The sequence below is a fragment of the Muscardinus avellanarius genome, assembly GCF_963383645.1.
Source record: "Muscardinus avellanarius genome assembly, chromosome: 20".
NCBI lineage: Eukaryota > Metazoa > Chordata > Mammalia > Rodentia > Gliridae > Muscardinus > Muscardinus avellanarius.
Window position 1 is genome coordinate 4939970 of NC_137806.1, and position 14770 is coordinate 4954739.

At 42.1% G+C, this 14770-nt stretch overlaps 1 protein-coding gene across 2 annotated transcripts in view; it reads left to right on the top strand.

The window, feature by feature from the left end:
* Positions 1-14770, top strand: part of SPAG6 (sperm associated antigen 6) — a gene marked incomplete at both ends in the record, with an annotated part of 56676 nt that overhangs the window by 3749 nt on the left and 38157 nt on the right. For both annotated transcript variants that reach the window (XM_080717170.1, XM_080717171.1), the window contains 2 exons: positions 9389-9555; positions 13591-13774. In XM_080717170.1, coding sequence (XP_080573296.1) covers positions 9389-9555; positions 13591-13774 — 351 coding nt within the window. The remainder of the gene's footprint in view (positions 1-9388; positions 9556-13590; positions 13775-14770) is intronic.

Genomic DNA, 14770 nt, shown 5'->3' on the forward strand with positions numbered 1-14770 from the left:
GTTTAATGTTTGTTACAAAATCTCTTTATAAACCCTGTACATATGAACCATTACATCTTGTAACTGTTTAAAAATGAATTTTGATACTTCCTCTCTCTGAATAATCAGCAACACATGACTATAATAGTAGAGACAATACATTGTTACTTTTACCAATTTTAAAATTTCAGCAATTGGAGGTAGTTGGTTACTTATAAAATATAAGAAACATGTTTTGTGGCATATTGAAACACCAGGCCACTCTTAGGTCTGTTTGGGAGGTCTTCTAAAGTTAGCTAATAAAAGCTCCAAGAAAATTATTTTTAAACTGTTTAGCAGCATAAAATAAACGTTTCCTGAACATCTCTTTATAGAAGCGGGTAAAGTTCTATACTATTTTGTAAATAACCTCTAGTAAAATAGTAAAGCATAGCAGTCAGTTCAGGTTTTCAGAAGAACAGATAAAGAAGTTTCATAGCACTTTAAGTATCTGTATGAGATCATTTTGCTGATTGAAGCAGTTTAATGGGTTGAGGATTCAAGAAAATAATATATATTGTTGACATTAAATAATTTAAAATTGCACAGACAGGGTGAAAATCTTCAGATTATTTACAACCTTAATGTGCTATGAGAAGGAAAAGCCCGAGTTAAGATTTATAAAGTCTTCGTGTGTACATATACTGTGACTCACTTGGAAAACGTGTTTCTACAAGGGATATAGAAACTGAACAATAATGAGTAGAGGGACTTCAGAAAGCTTCATTGTCCAGCCGGGCTGGTGGGCACGCTCGTCATCCCCACACTTGGGCGTGGTGGCGCACGCTCGTCATCCCCGCACTTGGGAAGCGGAGACAGGAGGATTGCGCAGGTTCAAAGCCAGCCATGCTGGCTTCAGAGAGACCCTGTTTCCAAACAAAATAAATATAAAATAGGTCTGGGAGTGTAGCCTGGAGATAGAAGGGCTTCCAGAAACCCCAGCACCACGAAAAAAAAAAAAAAACTTCACTGTTTATGCTATTTAAATTTGATTTATTTTTGTCAAAATAAGCCTTAAAATTTTGTCAAAATAAGTCTTACAAAAGATAATTAAAAGATAATTAAAGTACTGTTTCTTAAAGATGGGATAGAGGTTGGTTACATATGTTAATGTGGAAAATATGCCAGGGAGTTATGTACCTAACAGCATGTCCTAAACACAAAAGATTATTCAGTTTTATTCTGTGTTCTCAACCACTGTTCCTTCCTGGACATTTGTCTATCTTACTTTGTAAGCCTTGGGGCTTAGTAGAAAATAATAGAGCAAGGGCTAGGACCGCAGTGGTTCTTAGCAAAAACTGGACAATTAAAAATTAACCAAGGCTTGTGGATGAGTGTGAAAGGTGAGGCGTTGCCGTGGCGAGCTCTGCGCTGTTTTAACGGTGTGGATTGCATCTCCCCCAGATGTTTGAATAGCTCTACCCTGCGTGTCACTTCAGGCCCTTGTGTTCTGCCTGGAACTGCCCCCGCACTTGTTTTCTCACTAACTTCTGACCATTCTTTATGGCTTTGCTCAGATGTGACCACTCAGGGACGCCTTCACAGTAGTTAGGGCCTGGAGCCACGCTGCTCTTTCTCCGAAAACTTCTCTCTCTTTTCATTTGCAGTTTTGCGGGCAGAACTCAGGGCCTTGCACATGCTGGGCAAGTGCTGGACCGCTGGCTGGGCTAGCCCAGCGTGGAGCTCGCTCTCCTGAATCTCTCTGTATATCTTTATATATAAACACGTCTCTCTCTATTAACATTACTTATTTGTTTATTCTGCAGCACTGGAATTGAACACAGGGCAGTTAGCACACTGGATGAGCACTCTATCGCTGAACTGTATCGCCAGTCTGGGCTGGCCTCTAACTTGCAATCCTGTCTCAGCCTCCTAAGTATCTGGGATTGCAAATATGTGCCGACACTCCCAGCTAAAGATTGATTTTTTAATTATTGTTTTCCAAATATTTCTTCTTAAATATTAACTGTGAGCTGGGCGTAGTGGCGCATGCTTGTAATCCCAGCGCTTGGGAGGTGGAGACAGGAGGATCGTGCAGGTTCGAAGCCAGCCTCAGCTACTTAGTGAGGCTCTCAGCAACTTAGTGAGACCCTGTTTCCAAACAAAGTCTAAAATAGGTCTGGGAGTGTAGGCCAGAGGTAGAAAAGCCCCTGGGTTCCACCCCCGTACCACACACACACACACACACACACACACACACACACACACACACTATTACCGGTGGAACCTCTTGGAGCAGGTGATTGTTTTGGTCCTGTCCTCTGTCCTCTGTCCTCTGTGCCCCCTCATTCCTAGACATTCCCGTCTTCCGTGGATAGATGGCTGTAATAGGAAAACTGTATCAGTAAAAGGAAACAACTGACTCAACATTTTAGTTGTATAGAAGACTTTCATGATTTTAGTTGAGGAAGCAGTAGAGATGTCCTCTATGAGTTCCTTAAAGCTTTATGAATTTATGGCAGTAGTCAGTACTATTCATATACCTGAAACCACCTAAAAAGAAAATAACTACATGCATAATACTACACATTTTGTCTTAATTTCACTGCAGTCTATATGAAAGGGGAGAGAATCACACATTAATTTTCACAGTTGGTTCGCTCATCATTCAGCTAACATTTATTGTCCACGTACAAGATAATGAAACTTGAAAGGAATAGTCTCTGTCCTTAAGTAGCCTCTTGCTAGCAGACACACACACACACACACACACACACACACACACACACACAATCGAGGGGTCTATAACCTTAAGGTTTAGGAATGAGAGGTGCTCTTCAGGGGCTGTATCTAGGAGATGTTACCTCCGTTGAATTTCCTCAGAGTTAGTTGAAACTATATTCACATAGAAAGAACGTTAGGTATAAAGGAATGAGGGCAGGAGAGCAGCTGCAGGCAGCAGCTGGAGGTGGGTGACAGGGCAATGGAGAGGAAAACAGGCCTGGTCATGAAGGACCTCCTCAGGTGATGTTTGGATTTCTCCTGAAATATATGAAAAACCATCGAAAGCTTTTAGAGGAATGATTGGACCTATCTTTCCATCTGTCAAGGTCGTCTTCAATTTCTTAAATGTTTTATAGTTTTCATTGTAGAGGTCTTTTACGTCTTCGGTTAGGTTTATTCCTAGGTATTTTATTGGTTTTGAGGTTATAGTGCATGGAGTTATATTCTTTGTTTCTTTCACTGTGGATTCATTGTTGGCGTATAGAAAAGCATCTAATTTCTTGAGGTTGATTTGTATCCTGCACTTTCCTGAATTGGATAATCAGCTCCAGTAATCTTTTGGTTGAGTTCTTTGGGTCTTCTAGATAAGGGATTACGTCATCTGCAAACAAGGATAGTTTTAATTCCTCTCTTCCTATTTGAATTCCTTTGATTTCCTTCTCTGTCTTATTGCTGTAGCGAGAGTCTCAAGGATATATTACAAAGGAGTGGGATAGTGGGCATCCTTGTTCCTGATTTTAGAGGAAATTCTTACAGTTGTCCCCATTCAGTATGATGTTGGCTTTGGGTTTATTGTATATTGCCTTAATGATATTCTCCTTATATTTCTAAAACATGACGTTCCTATTATGTCCTCTTTAGATCCTGAACAGAATGCCTGAGTTAGATGGTAACGTTGGCAGTCAAAGGCTGATTGTGTAATTAACTAGTTGTGTGCACAGCCACTTCTTCCAAAATGTGGCAGCAGTTTCATAATAAATGGCCACGCTGGGCATGGACATACTCTTTAATCTCAGCATTTGGGAGACTGACAAGGAGGACTGCAGTTTGTGAACAGCCTCAACTGTTAGGCCTTTTGCAACTCAGTGAGACCCTGTTTCAAAATAAAGAATAAAAATAGGGCTGGGTGTGTAGCTCGGAGGTAGAATGCCCTTGGAATTTGCATTTTTAAAGCCTTATAAAATTTGTAGTAGCAAATGTCTTACATATTTTATGTTTATTATGTTTAATGTTGAATAGAATTGGAAAAATTGTAGAAATCTCAATTTTAAATCTAAAAAAAGAAGGATCAAAGCACACTATCAATAAGAATGTGTAGACAATCCACAGAATGAGAGAAAATGCTTGCAAGGCATACATTTGATAAGAAATTGTATCTATACTAGGTAAATAACCTCTTCAACTCAACAACAACAACAAAACAACCCAATTTAAAAAATGAGGGAAGAACTTAGATTTTATTTTTCCAAGGAAGATATACAGATAGTAAGTGAGAAGATGCTCACTACTCAGGAAAGTACAAATCAAAACCACTTAAGGTCATCTGTGTGCCTGAGGTCCCAGTTACTCAGGAGGCTAAAGCAGGAAATTATGAGTTTCAGGCCAGCCTGGGCAGCACAGGAAGACCTCGAGTCTTATTACCAAAAAACAAAGCCAACTAGAGACGCAGCTCCGTGGTAGAACGTGTGCCTAGCACATGCAAGGTCCTGGTATGATCCCTAGCACTGCAAAATAAATAAGTAAATAAAACTAAAATGAAAGCCCACAGTGAGATACCACTAATGATCATTAGGATGGCTATTGTTAAAAAAGCCAAACCAAAAGTTAAACGTTGATGAGGTAGCGGAGACGTTGGAAGCCCTGTGCTCTGCTGGTGGGGTTTAAAGCACTATGGAAAGCAGTCTGGCAGTTCCTCAAGAGTGAGACCTAGGATGTCCGCTGCCCCAGGAGTTCCCAGCATGCCAAGTGACGTCAGCGGACAGACGAGGGCGGGCGTGCTGCAATTCCCCCAGTCGAGGCCCTTAGACCATAGAGGCAGAGCGTGGAATGGGGGTTACCATTCTACGGTGGAATAGGACTGAGGGCGAGGAAAATGGGGAGCTATTTAAGTGGGGTTAGGGTTCTGTCAGGAATGGTGAAAAAGTTCTGGAAACAGTAGTAATGGTCATGTACTTAGTGCCACTAAATTGTATGCTTAAAGTGGTTAAAATGATAAATTTAACCACAAAGTAAATAAATTTAAGTTATTTTATTAAAATAAAACAAAGCAAGCCGGGTGTGGTGGTGCACACTTGTAATCCCCACGCTTGGGAGGCTGAGACAGGAGGATCGCGCAGGTTCGAAGCCAGCCTCAGCTACTTAGTGAGGCTCTCAGCAACTTAGTGAGACCCTGTTTCCAAATAAAATATAAAATGGGTCTGGGAGTATAACCTGGAAGTAGAAAGCCTCTGGGTTCCCCCAGTACCACCAAAAACCAACCAACCAACCAACCAAACAAACAAACAAACAAACAAACAAGCAGAATAGAGGCAACCAAAGCAACAAGAATTTTTACTTTTTTTTTTTTTTTTGGTGTAGGGTCTCATTCTATTACCCAGGGGCCTCGAACTCCTGGGCTCACGCCTGTTCCTGCTGCTTAGCTGGGACCCCAGGTGTGCACCATTGTGCCCAAAGGAAGAAAGCTTTGCTATGACTTAAACAGACCAAAGGCCCACTTTGCAACATTTTTAAAAATTTAAAATGTTTATTACAAAGGAACTTTTCAAGGTTATGGTATACAACTGCACAAGTTGGAAGAACTATAATTGGAGATACTTGCTTTTAAAGGGACAAAGTTAGCCGGGCGTGGTGGCTTGTAATCCCCACGCTTGGGAGGCTGAGACAGGAGGATCGCACAGGTTTGAAGCCAGCCTCAGCTACTTAGTGAGGCTCTCAGCAACTTAGTGAGACCCTGTTTCCAAATAAAATATAAATGGGTCTGGGAGTATAGCCCGGAGGTAGAAAGCCTCTGGGTTCCACCCCCAGTACCACCAAAAATAAATAAATAAATAAATAAATAAATAAATAAATAAATAAATAAAATAAAGGGACAAAGTTGAAATGTTGACTATTTCTGTAAAACAAATTGAGTAATATGCAGATAAATTATATGCATGTAATATGAAAATGTTTTTTTGCCACTGGAAATGTTTTACATTTCTGATGATTTCTATATACCACTGGCATGCAAAATCAAGGTAATTTGGCCTACATTGTGTTGTAAGGGATTCAGTGAAGACCTGTGGTTATTCTTAGGCTATTTCATAATCTCCATGCGTTAGTTTCTTGATAATAGTAGGTGTTGCCTTAATAATATATGTTTTCTTATTTTTTTTCCTTTTTATGTGATACTGGGGATTGAACCCAGGGAGGGGCATTCTACCTCTGAGCTACACCTCTGCCCTATTTTATTTTTTTTATTTTGAAATAGAGTCACTGGATTGCAGAGAGCCTTTCAAAGTTGCCGAAACTGGCTATGAACATATGATCCTCCTATCTCAGCCTTACTTGGCTATTTCTATTCTTGACACTTGGTTAACCCTGACCTGGCTTTTTTTTTTTTTTTTTTGGTGCTGGGGATTGAACACAGGGTCATTCTACCTCCAAGCTACATCCCCAGCCCTATTTTTTAAAACTGCTTATTTGGTCTTGCTAAGTGCCTGGGAGCCTCACTGAGTTGCTGAGGGTGGCCACAAACCTGCAATCCTCTTGTCTTAGCCTCCCAAATACTGAGATTACAACCATGTGCTGCCATGTCTGGCTCTGATGTGTTTTTTGAATGAATTTCTGTGGGCACCAGCAAGGTTGTTATTTGTGTTGTTTCTGTGTTAGCTCTTTTGTCATCATGTAGCACATATATTGATAAGAACAAGTAAAAGGAACAAAGATCTATTTAGGTTTGTTTGTGGTCCCGGTTCAGCTGGCTCCATTGGGCTTGAGGTAAGGCAGGACATCTTGGTGGAAGAGCCAGAAAGAGGAAGGCAGCTCAGCTCCTGGCAGTCAGGAGAGGGGGGGAATAATAGTCCCCAAGGGCCCGCCCCAGTGACCTCCCTCCTCCCGCTGCCCCAGCCTCCAGTCCCCTCCAGCTCCCAGCACCCCCTGCGCTCTCATTGGACTAAGCCTTTGATGCCTTCAGGACTGCTGATCCAGTCATTTTCTAATGCCCCACCCACTGAACATTCCTGCACTGGGGACCAGCTCTTCAGCACTTGAGCTTTGGGGGATATTCCAGATTAGAACATAATTTTTTTTTTTTTTTTTGGTGGTACTGGGGTTCCTGGAAGCCCTTCTACCTCCGGGCTACACTCCCAGACCTATTTTTACATTTTTATTTGGAAACAGGGCCTCCTAAGCCAGCGCTGGTGGCTGGCTTTGAACCTGCGCGATCCTCCTGTCTCTGCCTCCCAAGCGCAGGGATTACAAGCGTGCGCCACCATGCCCGGCTAAATGTTTTTTTTATTTTGCATAACTGGATTGCAATTAAGTATTAGAAGCAGTGTTTGCAGTATGGCACTAAAGCAAGAAAAATAGAAAAGGAACTCAGAGCTACAGGTTGTGTGGAGATGTGGGGAGGAACTGAAAAGATTTGTCATTAAATTCTAGAGATGTTTTCACACCATCTTGTTAGTTTTTATAGATGGACAGTGTTTTATAGGTACTAGAGTACACTATGTAAATATTGTTATTAGTAGTAATGATGTTGTTGTGGTGGCTGGGGCTTGAACTCAGGGCCTCAGGCAAGCTGGACAAGCTCAGTGATACCATGGAGCCCGCCCCAGTGTTGGATTCCGGTTTATTTTCTTTGAATGTTTTGTTAGGTGTTGGGCCTTGAGTGGAGACTCTAATGCTGTCATGACGTTCTTACTAGAAGTCTTGTTTATTGAATACCGTAGCAATGGTTCAGGCTGCTGCTATTCATAGACTCTAAATTTTCATGCATTCGGTTACTGTGGACTATGGATTCATAACAGGAGGCAGGTAAGGAAAACTTCTTTTTATATATTATAGATGCTTTATTTCTTCCCCTTTTGCTCTTATTTTCACCTTTCCCCTTTTTTTTCTTTGTTTTTTTCTTTTTTTCTTTTTTTTTGCAGGTCTGGGGTTGCTACACCCCCTGCCCTATTTTTTTTATTCTTTATTTTGAAACTGGATCTCACTAAGTTCCAGAGGGCCTCACTAAGTAGCTGAGGCTGTCCGCGAATCGCGAGCCTGTCTCAGCCTCCCAAGTGCTGGGATTACAAGCCTGCGCCACCACGCCCGGCTCCCCTTATTTTCTTTCTTCCCATCTTTACTTATTTAGTCAGCATTCATTCATTCATTCATTCATTCATTTTTTTTTTTTGGCAGCACTAGGCCATTCTACCTCTGAGCAACACCCTATTATATATTTAATCCTAGGATAAATATTATGAGGAGAGCTAGTATTATATTGCTTATCTCAAGGCATTTATTCAGAGATTTTCATGAATATAAGACCCTAGAAAAATGGCCCTTCTAGTTCTCTGGGCTCTGAAATAGATCCTGATAAAATTTCTGTAGTAGCCAGGCGTGGTGGCACACACTTGTAATCCTCGTATTTGGGCGGCTGAGACAAGAGCATCCGGTTCCGGCCAGCCCCAGCTACTTAGCGAGGCTTTCCACAACTTAGTGAGACCCTGCTTCAACTAAAGGGTAATAGATGGGGGTGGGGGCATAGCTTAGAGGGAGAGTGCTCCTGAAGTCAGTCACCACACACACACATTTCTGTAGTAAACTGTAAGTTCCACTGGAATAAGAGAAAAGACCAAATGGAAGGCTTAATTGGGGAGAAAGAGCTTAAAGTGAACCTCGAAACAGGATTAGAAAGGGCTGGAGGTAGGCGGGGCCTCCTCCAACCCCTTCCTGCCAACCACGGCATTTGAAATACTCTGCCCGCATTTGAAATACTCTGCCGTCTTTCTCTGCATTCCTCATGATAACCTTGTCAGGACACCGAGCTGTTTACTTGCTGAATCAGAAAGTTAAACTCTTACCTATCTCCAAAGGTTTTCTTGCTTCCCAACTTAATAATTGCAGATAGTGAGATTTTTGTCTTGGCCAATTCGATGATTCTAAATATACCATTAGTGTTTAGTGGATATATATATTTTACTGATTCCTACCTTTAATTTTTTTTTTTATCTGTATATGTGCTAGTCAGCTTTCTGCCACTGTGAAAAAATACCTGCCAGAAACCAACATACAGCAGGAAAGGTCTATTTCGGCCACGGTTTCAGAGGTCTCAGTCCAGGCCCGCCGGGCCTCATTGTTTCTGGGCTGTGGTGAGGCACGGTGGAAGGGTGTGTGTTGCAGCAAAGCTACTCAGTTCGTGGCCGCTGCAAGGGGGCCCGAGACAAGACACATCCTTCGGGGGCCTTTCTCCGGTGACCTGACCAGGCCTACTCCCAGAGATTTCCACCACCTCCCAGTAGTGCTGCTGCCAGCTAGAGGCCAAGCCTTTATTTAACGCATGCGCCTCTGGAGGGCGGCTCCCAGAGCCCAGCTATGAAGTCTGTGTATGTATGCTGAAGTGCATGCTTGCTTTTTCATTTAAACGCCATGGACTTCTCTTTCTCATCACTTCACCCAGGTGTGATGTCTTTGCTGCGGCCTCTTCTTCTGGACGTGGTCCCGACAATCCAGCAGACCGCCGCCTTGGCGCTCGGGCGGCTGGCCAATTACAATGACGACCTAGCAGAGGCCGTGGTGAAAGGGGACATCCTGCCACAGCTCGTTTATTCATTGGCGGAACAGAACGTGAGACCCTTAAAAGATAACTTCTATGCGTTTGCTTTTAGATTTTTAAAAATTTGAAAGTTGGACACAGTTGTAAGCTCATTCAGATCATTGGGGTGCTAATACAGACTTAAGTTCTTTGAACTAAGCAGCATAATATCTTTAGGGTATATGTTTTGTTTGGGGGCTAATATGCAGCTTTTTCATTATTGTTAATATAAGGAGACATGATTTGAAATATTTTAGGGTGGTTTTTTTTTTGGTGGTACTGGGGTTCCTGGAAGCCCTTCTACCTCCGGGCTACACTCCCAGACCTATTTTTTATATTTTTTTATTTGGAAACAGGGTCTTTTACGCCAGCGTGGCTGGCGTTGAACCTGCACGATCCTCCTGTCTCTGCCTCCCAAGTGCGGGGATTACAAGCATGCGCCACCACGCCCGGCTCTTTTAGGGTGTTTAAACGAAGCTCTGACTAGGCATTTTTGATAAGTAGACAGCATATCAGCTCTTTTAGTGCTGTATAAAAGCGCTGGTTCTTCCACTTGGAGCTATTTTCTGCATTTCTATAGTACCATTTATTTGGTTTTTGTAAGACTTAAGGATAGGTAGGGTCTTGGACTATGTATCTTACTTTCTTAGTTTATCATAATCTAGTCATATTTTTTAATTCTTTAAGATAAAATCATATTTGTTTAATAAACAACCTAATTTGGAACATTGACCAAAGATATGAGTAGCTGTTTCTCCAAAGATTATCTATAAATTGCAGACATACTAATAAAAACCCATGCAAATCAAAGCCACAATGAAATATTACTCTTTACCTGCTAGGATGGCCATTAGAAAACAAAACAAAAGAAAAAAAGGGTTGGTGAAAAGTAGAGAAATTGAAACCCTCAGCTGAGCATGGTGGCTTATACCTGGAATCCCAGTATTTAGGAGGCTGAGGTAGGAGGATCACAGATTTGAGGCCAGCTTCAGCAACTTAGTGAAATCCTGTTTCAAAACAATAAAATAGGTCTGGGATATGGGTTGGAGGTAGAGTGCCTCTAGGTTCAATCCCTAATACAAAAAATAAAAAAGAAAAGAAAAAGAAATTGGAACCATCATCTATTTCTGCTAGGAATGTAAAATGGTGCAGTTGCTGTGAAAAACAGTTTTGAAGTCTGCAATAAGGCAGACATTGCTACCATATGACTCTGCAGTTTTTCATTATATATCTAAAAGAATTGAAAACAGGTGGCCAAACAAAACCTGCACACGTGTTCAGAGCAGCATTATTCATCATATCCAAGAGGTAGAAGCACCCAAGCCCATGAGCAGATGAATAGACCAAGTGCTGTGTATTACACAATGGACCATTGTCCCGTCATAAATGGAATTAATACCGGTTAATGCTACAACATGGCTGAATCTTAAAAACATCTTGCTAAGTGAAAGATGCTAATAAATGGCCACAAATTGTATGATCCCACTTGTATGAAATATCCAGAATGTGCAAATCCATAGAGACAGGAGCAGATGAGTGTTTGCTGGGAGATAGAGGAAGAAGAGGCGCAGGGAGTCACTGCTAACTTATAGGAGTATTCCTATTGGGGTAATTAAAATATTCTGAAGCTAGATAGTGATAGTACTACATCCACAATATTTGAATGCATTAAGTTCCATTGAAAAATTTAAAAGCTGTACATTTAAAATGTACTATATAAAAATACATGTACTTTATCAGGATAAAAAATATCCTAATTGCACAAGAATTTAATTTTTTGGGGGGATACTAGGGATTGAACCCAGGGCCTTACACCTGCTAGGCAAGTGCTGTACCACTAAGCTACATCCCAGCTCTTGATAGGGGCATTTTACCTCTGAGCTATAGCCCCTGCCCTGTATTTATTTTTATCTGGAAACGGAGTCTCACTAAGTTGCTGACAGCTTCACTAGTCGCTGAAAGTGGCCTCAAACCTGCGACCCTCCTGCCTCAGCCCCTCAAGTACTAGGATGACAGGCGTGCGCCCCCACGCCGGCCCAGCCCTTGATTTTTAACACAGATGGGAGAGTCACTCGCTGACGCCTCCACGAGGGATCGCAGGAGTTTAGTTTTTCATGTTCATGCTCCTGTTTCATCAAATGCTGCTAAAAATTCTTCCTCTCAGATTCTTTCCTTTGAGAGCAGCCCATGCTTTGGAGTCCCACACAGAGGCTCTCTGTAGATGTTTTCTTTTTTTTTTTTTTAATGATCAACATTTGTAGTTTTTTCAGTTTAGGGTTTTTTTCAGTATAATTTTCCAAGAACGAATGCCTATCTCTTAGCGGTGCAGAGCCAAGAAGTGGCAGGCAGAGTGGAGGGAGCGAGCGGCCAGGGTGCGCACGGCGCCGCCCCTCCTGCCAGCTCCACGCCGCTTCTCACTGAGATCTAATCTCCTCTTTATGAGGTACAAAGTCCTGTGGCTTTGCTGTTCTTTTTAAGGCAGTTCTATCGGTGAGGAATATCGAGGAAGGAAAAGTAGGAGAAAGAGAATTAGTTGAGAAAGTGTGAATTAGCGGCACTGTAGTGAGTAGTGGCCACTGACACCTGTAAATTGTCTGTAAATCTGACAGTTCTACAGAACGGAACGTCAAGTTAGCTTAAGGTATTAACAAGAAATTTATCATCATTATTTCTCCACAATATTAAGAAAATTATAAATGGAAAGTGACTTTAAAATGCTACCCTAAGTTTTATAAGAGTAGAATCTGGTTACTGCTGTAACTTAAGAAACTAAGGAAATAGCAAACATCGGTACTAAAATATTTTAGCATATCACTTATACAAGCAGCATATATCAGTTTTTAAAGATAAAATAAATATACTCAATGTTTTTCAACTTCCTATAATTTCTATTCTATTACTATTTGGGACTAAGTAAGTAGGAAGCTTTCAGCACAGGTGCTGGCAGCACCTAGTCACATTTTAGTAGTCATGGTAAAGAAATGGAAGCTAAGAATGGAAAGCAGGAGACTGATTAGGTTTTATTAGGTTTTATTAGTTATGAGGCCATCGCTGTTATCTTTTTAGCCATAGGACAATTATAGGTAAATATTTTCATGCATTTACCTTTTTTAAGCAACATGAAGAAAAACAGTTTTGTGTTTGTTTTGGTTTCTCATTCCTTAATCAGATAAAAAGTATATTGGAAATAACTATGAAACAGTATTTAAAAGTCTCATAATAGTAATTCACATTTTGTGTGTGTTTGTGTGCGGCACTTGGGATTGAGTCCGAGAGCTCTCTACCTCGGAGTGACACCCCCAGCTCTGTTTATTTTTGTTTTTGAGCCTGGGTCTTACTTCGTTGTCAGTGTCTCAGTTAGTTGCGAGGGCTGGCCTAGAACCTGCAATCCCCGTCTCAGCCTCCCAACTACTAGATTACAGGCATGTGTCATCACGCCTGGCTACTTTTATCTTTTTAAAAAAGCATTTTTGAGTGGACAGATAACTTATAGCACATTGCTTCACCTACATTTACTCTGAGGAGAAGATTAGAACTCGATCACGAGTGTTTTGCCTTCTTCTTAGTTTATGACTGGCAGGTGCATATTGAGACGTGGCTGTTATTTCAGGATCGCTTGGGACGTCAGAAAGGTTAGTTGAGGTCATGAATGGCCCACTGTGCGTAGAGACTGGGGCAGGTAAAGGCAATGAATTAGTACTTGACGGAGAGTTTAGTCCCACATGCACGGTCAGTGCGTTCCCTGGGGTCAGACAGTACCTTTCAGTGTAATGCAGACACAAGAAATCTCATTATTATGAATTTGCAGAAAGTAGTTTCCTATTTTATTTTGAAGGAGTTCCACATGCATGCATTAGAGTAAAACGCTTGACATGTGGATGAGTTTAGTTGCTGAACAGAGCAGTGGGGAGCATCAGTGGTCACAGGTTTTCAGGATGTCGTTCCTCTGAGTAAAGCTGTTGAGCTTTCTTTACATGAATGCTGTTTTTATGGTGCTTTTCTTCTCCTTTGGTTTTGCATATGTAAGTGCTCAATTCCTTCTGGTTTGGTCTCTTTTACCCTGGTAGCGTTTCTACAAGAAAGCAGCGGCCTTTGTGCTGCGGGCGGTTGGCAAACATTCTCCGCAGCTCGCCCAGGCCATCGTGGACTGCGGAGCCCTGGACACGCTGGTGATATGCCTAGAAGACTTTGACCCTGGAGTCAGGGAGGCTGCGGCCTGGGCACTTGGATACATTGCAAGACACAATGCTGGTATTGGAGCATAGTTTAAAATAGACTGATTAATGTTTGGTTTTATTAGGTAAATGTGGCTTTGCTTTAGTAAACCATAGATGGGTTTCTAAGGATGTTTCTTTTTTGGGGTGATCCCAGGGGATTAAGCCTAGGGACATTCTACCTTCAAGCTACACCCCTAACACTTTTTGTTTTCAAACCGGTCTCACTAGGTTTCTGAGGCTGCCCTCCAACCTGCGATCCTTTTGTCTCAGCCTCCTAAGTACTGGGTCACAGGTGTGCACCACCGTGCCTGGTAGGATGCTTCTGTATCATCAGTTTAAAATGGGAGCCTGTTACGTGAGGTCAGCCAAGCACAGAAAGAGAAGGGACTTATGTTTTCTCTAATATGCCCAAACTAGGGAGTATTAGGGATACCAGAGGGACTCCAGACAGTGGAGGGGAAACCTCAGCAAAGCTAGAATGGAAGGATAGGAGAGGAAGAAGGCTGAGGTTGATTAGTGAAGGAGCTACGTTCGAGTTTGTGTAAAAATATAAATAGAGCATGGTTAACCTGGACACTCATTATTGGGAGGGGCAAGGGAGGGGGGAGGCACCAAGCATATGGTGAATGTAGGCCATTTCCAATATGTTAAAAAAAGCAGCTGAGGAAAAGAAATAAATGGGAGCCAAGTTGTTTGGCTCACATATCCCCAAATACTTTCATTCCACTCTTAGTAGAAGGGAAACCCAAAGAGGGGGACAAGGAGAGCGAGCCGCAGGCGTGGAGGAGGGTCAGTTCTCAGAGGCCTTCATGGAGGTATGGCTTGTCACTCCTAGGGCTCATTGGACTGTCACTGTCACTCCGTGTCGGGTGCTCCAGGCCAGTCAGGCATGTCACGTGAGCCAGGGGCGTGAAAAGAGAGGCACAGAACTCTGTAGACTATGTTAGTATACTGGTCATGTTGGCGGGAAGGAGAGAAAGAGAAAGGGCCACCTTCTGGGAACTGAGGTCAAGAAGGGGCTTTTCCAAGG